Source organism: Dysidea avara, chromosome 3, assembly GCF_963678975.1.
Source record: "Dysidea avara chromosome 3, odDysAvar1.4, whole genome shotgun sequence".
NCBI lineage: Eukaryota > Metazoa > Porifera > Demospongiae > Dictyoceratida > Dysideidae > Dysidea > Dysidea avara.
In genome coordinates this window covers 27,916,602-27,934,148 of record NC_089274.1, presented here as the reverse complement: position 1 = coordinate 27,934,148, position 17,547 = coordinate 27,916,602, and the positions used below count along the sequence as shown (strand labels likewise).

Below are 17,547 nucleotides of genomic sequence, written 5' to 3'. Positions count from 1 at the left end.
AAGTTCAACCTAGGACTAGCATGATGGGAACACTGAAGAGCATAATAGGTAAAAAAATTGGGAAATTCCTGAAAACATTTTTTGGGCAAAACTTTGAGTATATTAATTTTGACTCAAGCCTAGCAATCTCATTAATGTTTGTGCACAAGAGCAGCTTGCTAATATAGTAACATTGTACTCTATGTGAGTTGGAATGGTTTTCCACAATAAATTATGTTTTTTTTTCCAACTATCTAGCTGTGAATACCAGAGAGATACACAGCAGTAATGGTGAACACGTTGCAACCATGTTCTTGTTTTAGACTAAGGAATTTGTATTCTTGTAAGTATGTAGTGGTCAGAATTTGTTGTGTGATATTAAGATAATTATATAGTTGTAACTATTATTATTGTAATTAAAATATATAATGTATGATTTGCACAAGATAACTTTTAACAACTTTCATGAGTGACAGTGCAAGTCTCATGAAACTTTACAGTATACTGATGTTGAGTTTAGTATTCACTTTTATAATTAAGCTAAATCTCAATATTGTGTACCAATAGCCATGCTTTAAATTTCAAACACTGGCTACTGTGTGCAGGGTTGCCATCTCACCTGCCAACAAAAAAATATTACAATTACACACCTCTAAAAGATATATACTATATAAAAATCAAGCATGTGTACTAATAAACTGCCTGCTGAGTCTCCTGTACAATTCTTTCATTTCTTTATTTTTCATTACAGTAGAACCTGTCTAAACCGGTCACCTTCGGCCCAAACTTCCTTGGCCTTAATGTGCAGGCGGTTGTTTATACAGTTGGATTAGTGTATCAATGTCTAATTGGGAAGTAGGCCTTTTTAGAGAGGTGGTCGCTAAGACAGGTTCAACTGTAGTATCTTAAGTTCTACTTGTAAGGTCGTATAGTGAGAACCAATAGGTAAAGAAGACCAGGTGAATAAGAGATCTGCATGGTCAACTGCATCATGATGTGCTTTGAGAATGCTATATAGCACCTGACACTTTCAATGGTATATACAAAATTTTCAATACTTTTTACTAAGTGTGTAATTTGAATGGTTTCCTGTAATCTGGTCACATTTACTCTACATTTCAATGTCTTTGTGCAGTCATAAGTGTACCAGTAAATGAAGCAAGAGAAGTGAGTGCAGTAGCAATGATGAAACAAGCCAAGAATAAAGTCAAGATTACAATTAATTTGCATATTTTAATCTCATATTTTTAACTCTTGATACTAGTGTGCAGCTTTCAAGAACTTTTACTTCCTACATTATGATAGTGATTTATTACTGCAAAATGAGCAACTATTATTTGGTATCCTACTAAACATGCTGAGTGTAATGCTAGTGTTAACATACGTGACCAATAGCCATGATGAGTGTGCTTAGACTGCTAACTTCTCATACTCTAAAGTTCTATAGTGTGTCCAATGGCAGATTCATCATGCATGTGGCATGTATGGCAAATGTCCCTCCTCCCTCCACTTTCAAGTTAGATACAGTACAGCTCTTTAAAATTGACCGGGTGACCAGGTTTCTTTTTTTTATTTTTGTTTATGAATTTTTTGATGTGGTGCACTAACATGGAACATGGAATTACAGGGATAAACATGATTAGTGCATCTTTACATAAGAGTGGTTGGTTGGTTGATTGATTTATGAATTACCGTCTTACAATCCGGCAACTATACTATTCTTCTTTTTGCTAGAGCAGCATACAAAACAGACAAATACACATAGCTAGCTAACAAGTACAAAACTTATGGATACAAAAATACATGGACAAAAAATGCAAAACAAAACACATGGATACAAAAACAACAACTTTAAGGCAAATTAAAAAGATGATTGAACAAATTACACAAAAACAAAAAAGAACAACTGTCATTAATAGCAAGTTTTTATGTATTATGAACATGATGATGTCCTCTTGATGTCTTGTGCAATTCATTCAGCAAAAAAAAAATGACCAGGCAGGGAACTAGAAACATATAATTAACTTTTCATGGCCTTACATAAAAGAAAAAGGCTGTGCACATATTTACAGTTCCATGCATTGCAGACATTTATGGTTGTCAACGGCAGTTGTATATTATAATGCTGAGTTGGACTTCAGGGCCCCTGGAAGAGTGGCCTGAGCTGCCTAACCTCACAGGAGTGTCCCTCAGTGTTTGATTCAGTTTACAATCTTTTGGTCTACCGTAATTCACTTTAATTTTGTGTAAAAACATTTTTGTATGATTTACATGAATGACTGCTCTATTAGAGTAATTCGATCTTATGTAAAAAAATTTGTACAAATTTTGCAACGAAAAAAGAAGCTAATTACGGTATGCACCCTGTTGAGACCAGTCAATGCATTCTAACAATTTAAAATATATTCTAAGAGAAGTATCAGTTGGGGGACAGTAACTTTCTCCACTCCATCCTGGCGTGGATGTGTCTAATTCCTTGTCATGATCAGCTCTTACATCTGTCCTACTTATTATAACTGTGCTATCTATTGGTAAGATAGTTCATGCACTAACATATCCTTTTAGGCTGATGATTGGTCACACATCAGATGTGTAACAAGCTATCCTCTTCATTAAAAAAAAAAACAAGTCTATAGATGTACTTGCTTATGACATCATCAAAGAACATTATGCAGTTATGTGTATCACAGCATGGGAAAAGGCAAAGGGAAGAGGAAGAAAAAGCAGACTACTACTGGTAAAGCCAGTAAATAAATGTGACGTACCGATAAGAGATTTTGCTGATTACCTGATATAGAAATTCACTTAATGAATGGTCGATATCGATAACCAATCCAGTGTTTATATTTCACACGTATTTTGTAAAATCACCATTTTAAAACTTTATTTGTCTTATTGTTATGAAAACAGTCATATCAGGGTCAGTAGTAAGTATTCAGTACCAATAGTTTTCATGGATTATTTACCTTTGAATATTTACAAGATTGGTCATTTGTGAAAAACTTTCTTTGCATAGTGAAACATTTTTGATAGGGCAATTTTCACAGATAAAATCCATCTTGAAATATTTCTATATTCGGAAATCGATTTATCGGCCAGATTTCAGCAATACTGATTGGCATTAATTATAAGCCAATTAATTTAGCCCATCTAGATAGTGACAATTCATGAAAAAATTATTCACAATAAATCATAAATTTGTGAAAACTTCTCATGTTACATAGTATCATGCGACTGTATATACTCTATATGTCTCCACATGAGAATACTAAAAACATTGCAAAAGATGGCAATTCTGCAGACATACAAGATCTCTACATTGTTAACATAAACTTTCTGCTTCCTGTCCTCTGCCAAAAACATTTGCAGGTAAGTGGGTGGTCCCAAATTGTATAGAAAATACCCAGCTATTACACCGTGAGTTGACAATACCATAATAAACTGCATAGAAGCATGGGGCTATTATCTTCTGAGGCAAATATATTATAGTTCCAGGGAAGTAACACAACTGAGAAATTAACAAGAATACAATGGTGCTGGCAGTGGATGGGAAAACAAAAGTTGGAGTCACTTAATAACATATCCTAATATTAGTTACTCTATTTATTTGCATAGTATTAATGGACACATATACAGAAAATTAAAATCCTAACTGACGTAACCAAATCCGAATTTCATCTCGATAGAACCCATGGATAGCAATGGATCCAGTCAGTTCATCAACCTTCGTCACCAGTTTAGGATTGTCAAGTTGCTTCAATAGTAGCTGATGCATCACCTAGCCAACAAGTGTCACATGTAGTAATTCATTAAATCAGTAACAATAGTTATAAAATTATGCAGCTGTGTGTAACACATTAAATCCCAGTGAATAGTAGTGTCAAAGTGCCATGTGGGGTGATATAGCTAGACAGGCAGCTCTGCTACTGTGTGATAACCCAGTGGCAGAGCCTGGTTTGTGATATCATAACAACCACGAATGGAGCAAATATGTAAATTTTTATTACATAGTACAATACTTACACTGGCTAAATCCTTTACACAGAGACACTATACCAATGCAACAGTTTAAACAAAAGTCAAGTAGTCTGTGTTGATCAGTCGTCTTTTTAGCCCTTGTATGCTATACGATGCCACTCCACCAACCCCAAATCAAAGGCAAATCACACCTGGAAACTGCTGCTTCATAAAATCGTCAATTGCTATTTTATAGCCTGTAGATAGTGTCGCTCTAGTAGCTGTAGTATGGTGCATGGGTGGATCAAAGGTATTGTTGTTTTAGTATTGCTATAACTAAAACTAAAGTACTTTTAGTTCAGCATATTTAAAATAAAATATTTCACATTTAAAACTAATCAAAACTAAAAGTAATTTTCCATACCAAAACAACACTAACCAAGGCTATGAAATTTGGCCAATACATCAAGCCGATGAATTGCTTCAGTTCCTGTCCTAATAATGACCGGTAAGCTTGACTGAATCAATATCTATATACCACATGCTAGTTCGCCAATAAATTAAGCTAACAAAGAGTATAAACCACTCAGCAATGAATATCACTTCAAAATGTGAAACAGTACAAGGGCTGGACCGATCATTGGCATCATAATGTGTACCGCTTGCTTATCATCGGTAGCATATACCACTCGCTCATCATGCTACCAACAATTAACTAACTAACAATGAACTAAGTAACCAGCAAGACAGTAATCAGCAAGTAAAAATCATTCCTTGGGCACAGTACTCAGTGACAGTCAATATTAGCTTGCTTCTTCTGTGTTATGTCTTTGATCTGCACACTCCTCATACCCACAAATCAGTTATGACACACCCATTGGTTTTGACTCTCCATCCTTGGGCCTTGGGCGTGTTTACAAATCAGATACAAATCTTATGGGCATGTTATAACATATACTTACGAAGTTAAATCTGTACACAATTCGGACAAAACCTTGAGTATACTGACAGGAACTTGAACAGAAATTTCCTTAATGTCTGTTAACTCATGTGCACTGGGATTTAAAATAGTTATATCCTGTATACTTAGATGATATCACACTCGTAACGGATATAGCTATAACTTATATTCTACTAAACACATACACTACCTCTATGTCTCCTCGGATGTTGGTAATCTTGGTAAGAACTTTTGTTCTCCCTTTCCTGTAGTCTGTGTACACAGGTAAATTACCAAATCTACTTCTGGTCACTAGGAAGGGTAGATGAAGTGCCACTGTGTAAAAGAAGACCGATCATAAGGTATTGATATTTAGTGGAGCTTGACAACAAAAAAGGTTCACCAAAAGCTATTGCTTAGCACTTAAGACAAAATACATGTTCATATAAAGCTATAGGTACATTGTTGAACCACAACTAAATATTTCACTTAGTGAGCAATTATTAGTAATGGCAAAATTAGATGAAGATAATAAACCCATGGTAATAAATTAGTGTGCAAGCGCTTATATATGAACAAAATTTGTCCTAACCTGTTATTGGAAGTCTCTATAAAAGAAAAAAAGGTACTGTAGTATGTAACTGCCTTAAACATTTTCCAGTAAACTTTGGTAAAAATGCTAAATCACATGTGCCAATATCATGATATAAAACAAGTTGATGTTGTTCTACTTCTAAAAACCAGGCGCCATGCAGTTAGCTAACTCAACCAACTATGTATTACTATTTTATTGTTTTAACCAATAGGTTTTTGGTTGTGCAATAATACATAATATTATTAGTGTGTAAATCTCAGATTTTGTAATTCATGAAATTTTGGCAATTCTTCAATTACGTTGCTATGCACTGCTAAGGAAGTGCAACCCGCTTCAACACATTACACACAGAAGTATCTCTCTAAACTGTTTTATAGTTTGACTATCGTATTTTCCCTACAAATTCTCTTGACAAAGGCTCGAAGCTGCTCTTTATTTTAATTCGTGTACATAGGGGATATGCCCCCTTTCAACTCGAAGGGATACACTATTCCTGGTAGTCTACGAGGCTTACACCATTGTTTTCTGTAAAACCTGAAAGGAAGGTAATTCACAAAGTATGAGGAGTTGCCACATCCGTATTTCAGACCACCGAAAAGAAACCACCTCAGAGCAAAGTTTACCTGTGCGGAAGTTTAATACAGACTTCACTTTGTTTTTACTTCTTATGTAAAAGCTACTTTTATCATTTAACGATTTTGTTCACGTGGGTGCGTATGGACAAACATAGGTAGGTAGATAGATAGGTACACACACACAAACACGCACGCACGTACACACTTTTACGAAAACAATTCAGTAAACCAGGTGCACACCCACAGCTGGCCAAAGAAGTGAGTGTGCATCTGGTTTAACAATTATATCATAATCATTCCCAATATAGAAATTTATCCTGATATGTGATATTATCAATATATTGTACATCACTAATTAAAGTACCCGTTTATAAATGTGGCCATGGCATTTTTATTGGAATAAGACTTCAATTCAGCACACCACATTGAGTGCTACGCAAGAGCCAAAATGGCAGCCAAACGTTGGTATCTCCATGAAATAGTTGTGGTTCTAATTAGGGCTGAGCCAGGGTAATAATGGCCAACCAGCTTGGAAAGCATAACCATAAGGTACTAGCAAGAGGGTATCGATACTCTAAATGGCATTTACCAACAAAATACCCTGCTACATAAGTGTGCAAAAATTAAGATGTACGATATGGTTTAAAACACACACTTACCTGGTCCCTGTATATCTTTCATGGTTTTAACTTTCTTCACACTTCTTTCACCAGTACCTGACTCCTGCCTTAACTCACGTGATTGCACTAAGTATCTTGTTTGCAAACACGAGCCAGCCTATGACACATTCAAGATGTACTACACATCTACAACTAGGCATTCCAATATCCGAGATTTTTTAATACAAAAATTCTCCATATATTTCCCAATAGAACCCTGGCACAAAATAGCAACTCATGTTTAACTTGGGATTGCTCCGTCTTCCGAGCTCCAATGAGAATGAAAATCGATGTGGGGTTTGTCCACACGCTGATCATCATGAAAATCTTGGTTTTATCGTGCGCGTTACATATAAGTAAGTTTTGTGTTGTTTTGTAATCTTTTCAAGCCATGCAATATATATAGAATTAAAAAACGTACTGTTGGGTGGAAGGTAGTCACTGGTGCTTACTTTAAAGTGTGTTGCTACTTCACTCGGGTTAGAAGTAGCAACCAGCTCCAGAGCAATTTTCTGATGGCTGTGTCATCAGCTCAAAAGTATAAACCACTTCAAAGTCGGCATAACAATGCCATAATTGAAACCACAACTCCACCTTAGGTATTGTTGTATCATTGTGGCACCTCCACTTTAATTGTTTACCTTTATAAGTTGTTAACCTGATGTTTTTACCTACTTGAGATAGCCACTTGCCTATGGGTATGCACCGTTGTATTGAGAAGTGTGCAGTAGGTGAAACAAATTTGCTCAACGAAGATCGCTGAGATCCAATACGATCTGAAGTTACTTTCATTACATGTACAAACTTGCAGCTAGAAGCAACTGCAGTTTCAAGATAGTCCAGATTGCTAGATGGCTTCCTGATCCAATTGTGCCATTTTCCCCTCTAAAATGTATGGAGAGCCCTGGAGAAAAAATGTAAGGTAAGTGCGGCGTAATGGCGGATATTTTTGTTCAAAAACTTTGAAAATGTTATGCACCCAAAGCTCATATTTTCGATTTTCAAAGACCTATAAGATCATACCCTCAGGTAATTGTATAGCAAAAATCGTAAGAATCCATGCAGCACAGGCAGAGTGACAGTCGATTTTTCAGCAGCTGTTCTATTGAAATACAAAGAAAATATTCGCGAATTACACAAACTTTTTAAAATACGCACTGCTGCTTCCTCTTAAAGGGTATGAACTTTCTACTTGATTTATAAGCTCCAGATGAGTGGTACTTTAGTCTCCATACTTTTAAAGAGGATTGGTAACCTGTAGAAGGCGCTACTTGTTTGTTTTTTCGAAGTGTCCGGAATTAGCCGCATGTTGCGCTATTCAATTTCGGCTCAATTTAGCCTCAGCAGTTAATTGTATCGAAACGAAATTTGTACTGCAGATGCATCATAAGATAGGCTTTAAAACGATTCCTAGGGTTTGTCTTAACACCTTGTGAATGCAGTGCTAGAGTGATTTTATCAAAGAGTGTCCGGAATTACCCTCATTTACCTTACCTTTTCTTTTTAAGCACTGTGCATGCCAAAGTAGCTAATTCCAATCCAACAAAATATATATTTCTGAGATCGGCAATCAATACTCTTATCTATTGACGCACATAAAAAGCCCATTTTTCCAAAATTTAAAAATTGGGCTGGAATGCCTACTACAACATAGTATAAGCATACCTGATAGGATGAAACTGGTAAAACACGACAAAATATACGAGTTGGATTCAGCATTTGGTGTGCTTTATTTGGAGAAATTGTTTCACATTTCTCACGTGATCACTGACGAGGTGGTATTAAACAGATGGCTACCTGGGCTAGTTTCGTTTCACAAGTGAAGGCGCTTCCCGTAGTGAAGCAGCGCGCTGTATCCGCCGTTGTTGGTGCAGTAGTGGCTGATTCGGCAGGTAACAGTCTTGTTTTACCATAGGGTTTATAAATCCATGTCTGTTTGATGTAGAATGACCTCTTGTGGTATAGACGGTATGATTTTAAAATGCCTACGGTTTTATAGTGGTGAAGCGTTTATCCGATTTACAGGCAGGCAATGGGCTGTTAATTGTTGAGACTATTGCTATTGCAATCTTGAACTGTAGTTGTTACTCATGTTTAATACCACACATATGTGATCATTACAATGCCTTTTTTTCCCAGCTCAGTCACTGTTCTGGATCTATGACCAGGAGAAGATTGTTAAGCTGCTGGAGGGAGGAAAGAATCCAGAATTTTATGAGCCATGTAGCAACCCATTCTTCCTTCTCCCAACTGGTTCACAAACCATGTATGGTGACTTCACTCTTGCAGGTTTACGAGCTACACTTGGTGCTAAAGGTATGCATATGCTTTATTCAAATAAAATTGTGATTTGCAGTAATGCTTTATTGAGCATTTGTAGTAATTCTTGTGTTATATACCTGATCAATATCAGATCATACTCATAGTAGTATGGCTTTGGTTACTTGCATGTTATAGTCAGTTGCACTAGCAATGTTAGTGTTATCTTTTTCTGACTGTTTTTGTTTAGAGAAAATTGCCAGCAATTCACACCCACAGATTTTGTTGCTAGTAGAATTATTAATATGGTGTTGTCTACTGTATGTCATCTACAAACTGGTTGTGTTCTTGTGGAGCAGTTTAACGAATGATCGATCACATCCTATAAACTTCAGATACTCACTATTTTCATTGTCTGCTTTAATAATTCTAATCTTAGCTCATTCATACTTCGGTTATTCTGATGGTATGCTCTACTAAACCATACTCATTACCAACGTTTATCTGACCTTTAGGTTTTAATGGTGATGCTCTGAAGGAAGAAGTATACAAGACATTTGGTCCAAACAGTCCATATGAGAAGGTGGTTCAAACAGGGAAGTATCCTATTGATGGGCCTTACAGGAGTGGAGCTGTTAAGAATTTCTTAAAGAATTATGTTGCTGGTGATCCCACTGGTGCCAATGGTAACAATGATGGTGAAGGACTGTGTGCTACCATCCCTCTTATTGCTGCAATGTATGACTCGCAAGATGTGAAGGGATTGTGTGAGAACTCTGTTAAGGTCATACAAGATAACAGTGTGAATGTTGAGTCTTCTCAAGCTGCCTGCCTCATCCTTCAGACTATCATAAAACAGGTAAGTGTAGTGTAGTGCAGCTTGGTTTACACTTAATTTACACATTCACACTTAACTTTGATGTACACATTATGGTGTGAAGTGTGGGTGACATAACGCTTACAGTAGATGCTTACAGTAGACGCTTACAGTAGACGCTTACAGTAGACGCTTACAGTAGATGCATTCTTTCTCCTCTGTTGTATCCTATAAAATCTTTGACTATCACTACTAATGGAAACTGAATGAGTAAAATGATAACATATCATAATAATATTATGTGTAATTTAAACTTTACCAATAACACAGCTCTGCATGTGTTACATTATTAACTTTTGCATGCACATTGAAACTGCTTGCATTGAAGTGGACATCAAACAATACAAAAATTTTGTATGGAAATTCAAATAGCATTATTTACAAAAAAGAATGTACTCATGATCAAGCATTTCCAGACTTAGGGTACTAGATTACTGTTAAATGTGCTGCATGCATATTTGCATAGTGCACTGATTACAATTCTCTCACACATACACACACAAACACACAGTGACAAACATGCACATGGACATACATAGCCATATAAGACACATGTACACAACTGCTAATGTACAATAATTGTTTACAACGCACACAGGGTGATGATCCTAAAGACTCAGTAGAGGTCATCAAGTCAGTGATTCCCCAATTTAAGGCAGGAACAGAAGCAGCACTGAGGTCTGTTGTCAGCATGCACGGCTCTGTGTCTGAAGTGAGCAAGAAATTTGGCCTGGGATGTGGTAAGTATCACAGTCAGTTAAATACCATTTAGTGGTGTTGTGAACTTGTCCATTTATTTCTCTTAAGGAATGCCACAAACACTACAAGCAGCTTTGTACGGTCTGAAAGGTGAAACCAACTATACCAAGGCAGTCAGGGAGGCCATTATTGCTGGTGGTAACAGTGCATTCAGAGGACAATTAGTTGGAGCTTGTATGGCAGCCAAGTACGGTATTGATGGTATTCCTGAGGACTGGGTGAACAAACTGATCAACAAGGATGAACTGCTGGAGAAGGCCTTGAAACTTGCTGAAATCATGAAGTAGATTCACAACCTGCTGGATTTATTTTTCCAACAGATTTTAGTCTTGTAAACTCGTTTATCTGTTGAATCTAGTTTTTTTTTTGAACAGTAGCATGAGATATATAGTTAAAATCTATTTAGAAATCCGTATTAGAAATGGCTAATTCTAGTTTCCAATATGTTAGAAACTTCGAGCAAGAAGATCGCTGCTTGCTGAACACGTGGATCGTAGTGAGGCTAGATGGACGGTGTTTTCACAAGTTAGTCAACTTCGCAATGTACACATTGCCTGATGGCGCCGATGGATGGGGACAGTACAGTATCGTAGCATATAATATCTATGACAGTATTAATAATAGCAGCGTTGAATGTTTTATAGGCTAATCATTGCAGGTTCACCGAGGTGCACAAGTTTGACAAACCAAACGATGATCGTGCTCTTGGGCTGATGACATGCTGCGCATCACGTGTGATGAAGGAGTTCAGTGATATTGTGATAGCATATGGTCAAAGTGATGAGTACAGGTGTGTGATCATGAGTCCTATGATGTCTAGTACTGGTGCTTTAGGGATGTACTATCCCTATACTGAGTATGAGCTAACTTGCACACTCCCGTTGTAGGTTTCCTTCTTATTGTGCCATCATTATATTATTGCTTGTTTCCTGTCACCTAGTGTAGCAAAAAACTGATGTGGGCAGGAGGTGATAATTAATTATACATGTGACTGTTTTATTTGAATGTATGACTGCTTTATTAGAGTATCTCGATCTTGAGAGGTGAAGACTAGTATGTACCAAGAATGGAGGGATCCCAACCCTTTCGTTACCCTTGTACCTAGTCTGGTGCCGCCTGCCCCTTGGCAAAAAAGTAAGGGTCTGGTGAAATGCAGATACTAAATCATTTCTACCGCTCAGATTCGGTGGTAGCCAATTGCGTGCCAATGATGTTCACACACAAATCGCCTTGTGAATGCTTTTGTTCAAATTAAAGCCCAATCATGACATAACAAGCAGTTACATGCACTGTCTAATTGAATTCTTTTTGAAATGATATTTGTATTTCACCAGACCCTTACTTTTTGCCAAGGGGCGGGCAGCGCCAGACAGGCTAATGTATTTTCTCAGCCATTGTGTACCTTCCTATATCACTGAATATTGCATTCATGTGATCTTATACATTTGGTGTTACCTAAAATTAATGTTGATGTGGGTTGAGTGGTGACAGGAAACAAGGAATAAAATAACAATGGCCTTGTACAAAGAAGTGAACGAAAAGCTCAAGTTAACCCCTCATTGATGGATGGATTTAGCTGTTGTTCACTGTGGTATGCACTACACCCGACTCTTGTGTTCTGTTTATACCATTGGAGTGGTAACACTAGTCTCATGATACTAATAAAATGCATGTTGATTAAAAATTACTTTGTAACACATTCAAGGTTATGTGTGATGTGCCACTGTTTCTTTCATTTTTATAGCTTTGTGTTCAGGAGAACAACCAATATCTTCTCAAGAAGAGCAAGGTACTAATGTGTGTTGTAAACTTAACATTAATCAACCGAATTCACAGCAAACTGATTACAACTATTAGTTCCCTGTTTGCGTCATCATATGTGTTCCACTGGCCTGACTACTTCACTGATGTACCACTACAATATCCACCAAGTTTTGATGGTAGAGTAGTACTGTATGCTACTGATAAGAACCTCAGGGATTATTTGAGCTGGAGACAAACTGACTGTGAGTGAATATCCTTTTATCTAGCCCTAATGTGCCCCCCATTATTTTTAATTCTATTTTGAAATCAGGTAGCGTGGATTTTACCCATGGCTCTTTTGTGAGCAATGTACACAACATGATTTTGATGTGTGTCATTGTAGGTCACATTAATAACTTGTATAACACTTGCTTTTGGAGTCTGGTAGGTGCTGGTGTGAGCAACAGTGACGCTGAAAAACAAATAAAGGTACTAACCTACCTAGTAATACATACTAGTGAAGCCTAGTCATTAGGGCCACCAAGGATATGGCCTTAATAAGAAGGTGGTCTTATTAACAAGGTCACAAGTGTTTAAGTTATAGCTGTGTTTGGGACCTTCTTGGCATGATCATGTGCACACTGATGTTCTCAGGTGGTTCCATTAAATGGATGACTGATAAGTGAGATTTTATAGTACAGTACTTAAAAGTCACATCTTCCATGTAGGATACTGTTTCAGCTGATAAGAACGAGCTTCTGTTTTCAAAGTTTGGCATCAACTACAACAACCTACCACCTCTACACAGGAAGGGTACAACTCTAGTGTGGCAGTATAAGGATAATGAACCATTACAAACAGTAGCAGCTACCCAGCCAGCAGGGGACCAGGCCAGTGACATCCGACCAACTGCAAAGAAGAAAGTTACTCGTGAACTGGCAACTTTACATGTTGATATTATTGGTGAAAAATTCTGGAAAGAGCATCCACATGTTTTAAACTGAAATTTTTTATGAAAAACAAAATTTAAAGGTGTGATGCAGGGTTTTTCCTAGAATGTTTGTGATGCTGCCAATAAAATAATCCGTTTTACTTTTCTGTCCATGTTTCATGCAACAAATTTGTTACTAGATAAATATATATTCTCTATTTTCATAAATTATTTACAATTACCAAATACTACTACACAGCCTTATCCTGGTTGTTGTGCGTATTGCACAATAACAACAGTTGATCAGGTAGTAAGAGACATTCTGTAAACAAGCAGCAGTAACTCGTACAGTTATGATACACACGGACTTACTGGCTTTGATTGCACAAGGATAATGGAACGATGCTTTACAGCCTCTGTTAGAACAAGCTATAGTAGCTCCTGGTTGATTGCAGCCAGTACATACCTAAAAATTATATACATGTAATTACTACATTTAAACTACCCAGAAATCATAAACATTGCTGTAGTCATTTTTAATGTGTATTGTGGTCATTATGAACTGAGACATGTACTTTTGTACCAGAAAGTGGTGGTGTGCACAACAGTGGCAATATCCTAGAAATCAGATATTTTTTCTCATCAACATTTTTTCTCTGTATACAACTGCACTTGCTAGCAATTACACACACTCCACTCTTTGATTTTGATTGATTTTTAATTTAACCTCATGGTAATCGGCATAGCCATTCTTCCTTACTGGAGCATTACACACATACAGGGTTACACAATGACAAGCAGACGTATACAAAAAAAACAACTATATTACACAAATAAAACTATTCACTACACAACAAGAAGTCAAAAACAGTGACCGGAAGGTTTGATGATAAAAAGATGTCATCGGGTAATCACGTTATTGTAGCAAGCAAGGTGTGCTTTGTAGATGACTACATTTATTGTACAAACCATGCATTGGCCAATCCAGTCATATTATACAGACCATTTAATACTACTAAACTACAATATACACGTGCCAAAGTTTAGAGAGTTCACCAGTTACTTCAATATTGCCTGTGTGCCCTTCTTATCCGACAAATTGCTTGACATACACATTCACTGAATTTTTATTGTACAGTACAGTACTACCCACTCACCACATCCTTAGCATTGATAACAGCCTCTGCTAGTCCTAGTAGTTCTGATCCAACCAAACATACACCTGGTGCCCAACAGGCACACCCCTCATGTACCCACAACTCTACTACATCACTAGATGACCCTTCATCATCACTGTTCTCTTGTGGGTGTGTCCTCTTTGATCCTACACTCAAATGATCGCCACTCTTTGATCTATAAGGACCATACAGGAAGCCCAAATTCTCTTGACTGCATGAGTAAGAACAGAGGCAACATTTCCATGTTAACCAGACTGGTGGTAATGTTGTTTCCTCAGTTGTGTTTGAAGTGGTCTTTATGTGGGACCTAGTGCTGTGTGGTGCACTTGATGGGGAGGCTTTAGCCTTAGATGTTTGACGACTTGGTGATTTTGATGGTGACTTGACCACTGATTGAGAGCTGATTTGTGACTTAGAGGGTGATTTGGTATGTGTTTTTGAAGGTGATTTGACCTGTGATTTTGATGACTTGTTATCTTTGTTTGACGGAGACGACTTAATGTTTGTCAATGGTGGAGGCTTTGTCAACTTAGCTTTTGGACTTGCTGATGATGTCTTCATAGATATTTCCTCTTGAGTTGCTGAAGATTTTACTGTAGGCTTTTTCTGAATCTCTGCTGATTTACTTGGTGATTTGTGTTCATTTGCAACATGTTTGCTGTTAACAACTGATCTTCTGGTATTGTACCTCTTGACTTGTTCAAAAACAACTTCATCAGTCTCCATTGCTTCAGGTTCAGACTGAGTTGTTGGTTTTGCTTGAGTTACTGGTTTTGATGGAGTTACAGGTTTTGAACCCTCTTCCACTTCTGGCTGCTTTATCAGATCTTCTTGCATGACTGGTTCTGGATCCATTACTGGTTGAGTGGTTGGCTCATCAGACACAGGCTTCTTTGTGAACTTGTCTGGAGATTTGCGTACAACCTTGCGAGGGCTTCTGCACTTTCTTGAAGACCTCTCAGCAGTTTTCTATAAGCCACACAGAGCACATGCATGACACATTACATGCAACCATTTCACATAATAATCATTACAAACAAACTTCTGACTAGTGTTTTACTCTATTATCGTATCGATATTGTATCGAAACGAAAAACCTGATATCGCACACCACTACTTCTGACATACTTACATATACTGCCACATGTGGTTCCTATACACATACATTTTACAATTGTGAAATTGCCATCACCTACAGCAATAGCCATACAATATCATACACATCAAATACTTGCATACCTAAATATTTCAAGGGGGAATTTTTTTTGCTGATTTCGTGGTTTTGGGGGTTACCAGCAAAAACTTTATCCTTGAAATATTTAGATCTCCATATAGTCTAATACATTTTGGGAGTGTTTGTGAATCAGTGAAAAAATTAAATTAGGTAACACTGCTCAACCTAGAAAAATTTGCCCCTCAAAATATTTAGGCTATACGGTATGTTATCAATGCTTTTAAATGCACAATGAGGTCCACGAAAATTGTGATGGTAAACACTACATGATACTACTGAATAGTTTTATTAGTTTGTCCATCCTAAATATATACAGACAGAATCACACTCATACACACAAATAGTTATGTTACTCACTAATAAACTCTTCACAAGAGGTTTGTCCATTGGCGTAACAGCAACAGACAAATTTGAGATCGGTAGCTTACTATCACTATCATTACTTGACAATTCCTTTTCGTGTGTCACTTTCTTAGGACTGACACTGGACCGACTACTATGTAATGGTTGAATATCCATAGAGCCACTGAGGTTGTCAATATCTCTCAAATTTGATAAAAGAATTTGGTTGGACAATTCTTTACTGGACGGCAAAGAAATATCATCATCATCATCATCCAAATCAGGACTAACACTAAATAATTTACTTTTCACTGGTGAATTGTGAATGCCTTTGGTTTTTAAACTTAAACTATTAGTAAAAGTTTTTTTCTTTGGAGAGGCACTATTGTCAGTATCCACCTTATTGTCTGCTTCCTTAACTGGCAACTCTACTTCCATTTCATCATCTTCTATTTTAAAAATAGGCTTGATGTCAATGTCCATTTCAGTTTCTTGAACAGTAACATCAGTAGTTTCACTACTGTCTGTTAAACTCAACGCTGCTTCATCTGATATTGTAGCAGGCAAATCAATGCGCTGTCCTGCTACATTGATGCCATTTAACATGTCATTATTTGTAATAGGAGTTAGTACGCTACTGTCAAGCAGAGTAGAGGATGATTTATCTTTGGATGGTCTGTTATCAAACTGGTAGGCCCGAGATCTCTTAATGTCTCTTGGATCACGTGGTCTCTCATAAATGGAATCAGTTGAAAGCGAGCTAGAGTCCATCTTTACATTAGAATTAGGTGTAGTGTCATTATCAGATGTATCAGTGGATAGTTTTTCAGTAATATAACAGTTCTCCATGAAAACAAATTACATTGTGTTGACCATAAAATGCCTGAACAAGAAGAGGTACACAATACACACAAATATCGACACAAAGAATGGTGCATGCAATGGGTAGTAAATTCATTAACAGTTACACTGCAAACCACCGCTATTGTACATACAAAGTGCACTACTTAGAAGAGCGTCAATTCATTCTTTTGGACTGTAAGGACAAGCAATCACGTGAGTATCAATATAGGTTTTCATAAATGGCCATACTAGAGGTGTACCTGTAGGGGCGCGCAAATACAAACACGGCATGTATGCGAGACGTGTATCAGCCCAGAGTGTGCAGGGTATATACAACAATAAACTCAATACATTAACACACGTTCAGTCTTGGTTATACAGTATTACCTAACAGTTCGCTCACCTCAGGGTAACAAGCACCGCCACTTGACGTGAAACAAGAAACGAGGTCAAGAATTAATTTTAGAAAGCGCTTGAATAATATAAGCACCTCTAAAATGAAAATATTTGTTTTTGTGGCGGGAAAGTAAAAGATGATGGACGAAGATTTTCCTGATACTCAGCCACTTAATCCAAGGCCATTAGTGGGTAAGATGAAAATAACATCCGGTTAAATAGCCTCCTTAACGTTTAACGTATTGTAGAGAACTGCAACGTTACGGTACAATACTGTCAA

At 37.1% G+C, this 17,547-nt stretch overlaps 5 protein-coding genes across 11 annotated transcripts in view; 3 read left to right on the top strand and 2 right to left on the bottom strand.

The window, feature by feature from the left end:
- Nucleotides 1-3,540: 3,540 nt before the first annotated feature.
- Nucleotides 3,541-8,499, bottom strand: LOC136250611 (uncharacterized). Its single transcript, XM_066042841.1, has 4 exons — nt 8,371-8,499; nt 6,706-6,823; nt 5,088-5,212; nt 3,541-3,757 (listed from the first exon to the last, which is right to left on the bottom strand). Exons 1-4 carry the CDS (start codon nt 8,422-8,424, stop codon nt 3,620-3,622), a joined length of 435 nt encoding a protein of 144 aa, XP_065898913.1. The 5' UTR covers nt 8,425-8,499; the 3' UTR covers nt 3,541-3,619.
- LOC136250609 (crystallin J1A-like) lies at nt 8,433-11,042 on the top strand. The gene is made up of 5 exons (XM_066042836.1): nt 8,433-8,597; nt 8,845-9,021; nt 9,480-9,823; nt 10,440-10,581; nt 10,649-11,042. Exons 1-5 carry the CDS (start codon nt 8,495-8,497, stop codon nt 10,885-10,887), a joined length of 1,005 nt encoding a protein of 334 aa, XP_065898908.1. The 5' UTR covers nt 8,433-8,494; the 3' UTR covers nt 10,888-11,042.
- Nucleotides 11,010-13,374, top strand: LOC136250610 (probable tRNA(His) guanylyltransferase). Of its 6 annotated transcripts, none has more exons than XR_010698594.1 (8): nt 11,010-11,125; nt 11,259-11,390; nt 12,345-12,389; nt 12,437-12,606; nt 12,675-12,832; nt 12,948-13,025; nt 13,072-13,156; nt 13,205-13,260. XR_010698594.1 is itself a non-coding variant. In XM_066042838.1 (7 exons), exons 1-7 carry the CDS (start codon nt 11,022-11,024, stop codon nt 13,345-13,347), a joined length of 837 nt encoding a protein of 278 aa, XP_065898910.1. In that variant the 5' UTR covers nt 11,010-11,021; the 3' UTR covers nt 13,348-13,374. The 6 variants fall into 6 exon arrangements, 4 of the variants coding, with proteins under 4 accessions (XP_065898910.1, XP_065898912.1, XP_065898911.1 ...); XR_010698593.1 differs by having other exon boundaries at nt 12,879-13,025; XM_066042838.1 differs by lacking the exon at nt 12,948-13,025 and having other exon boundaries at nt 13,205-13,374.
- LOC136250606 (uncharacterized protein CG5098-like) lies at nt 13,358-17,341 on the bottom strand. Its single transcript, XM_066042833.1, has 5 exons — nt 17,275-17,341; nt 16,044-16,911; nt 14,432-15,421; nt 13,647-13,740; nt 13,358-13,596 (listed from the first exon to the last, which is right to left on the bottom strand). The coding sequence occupies exons 2-5, from the start codon at nt 16,875-16,877 to the stop codon at nt 13,526-13,528; spliced, it is 1,989 nt and encodes a 662-aa protein (XP_065898905.1). The 5' UTR covers nt 16,878-16,911; nt 17,275-17,341; the 3' UTR covers nt 13,358-13,525.
- LOC136250607 (microcephalin-like) overlaps nt 17,310-17,547 on the top strand; it is a 44,390-nt gene continuing 44,152 nt past the window's right edge. For both annotated transcript variants that reach the window (XM_066042835.1, XM_066042834.1), the window contains exon 1: nt 17,310-17,459. In XM_066042835.1, coding sequence (XP_065898907.1) covers nt 17,405-17,459 — 55 coding nt within the window. In that variant the 5' untranslated portion in view covers nt 17,310-17,404. The remainder of the gene's footprint in view (nt 17,460-17,547) is intronic.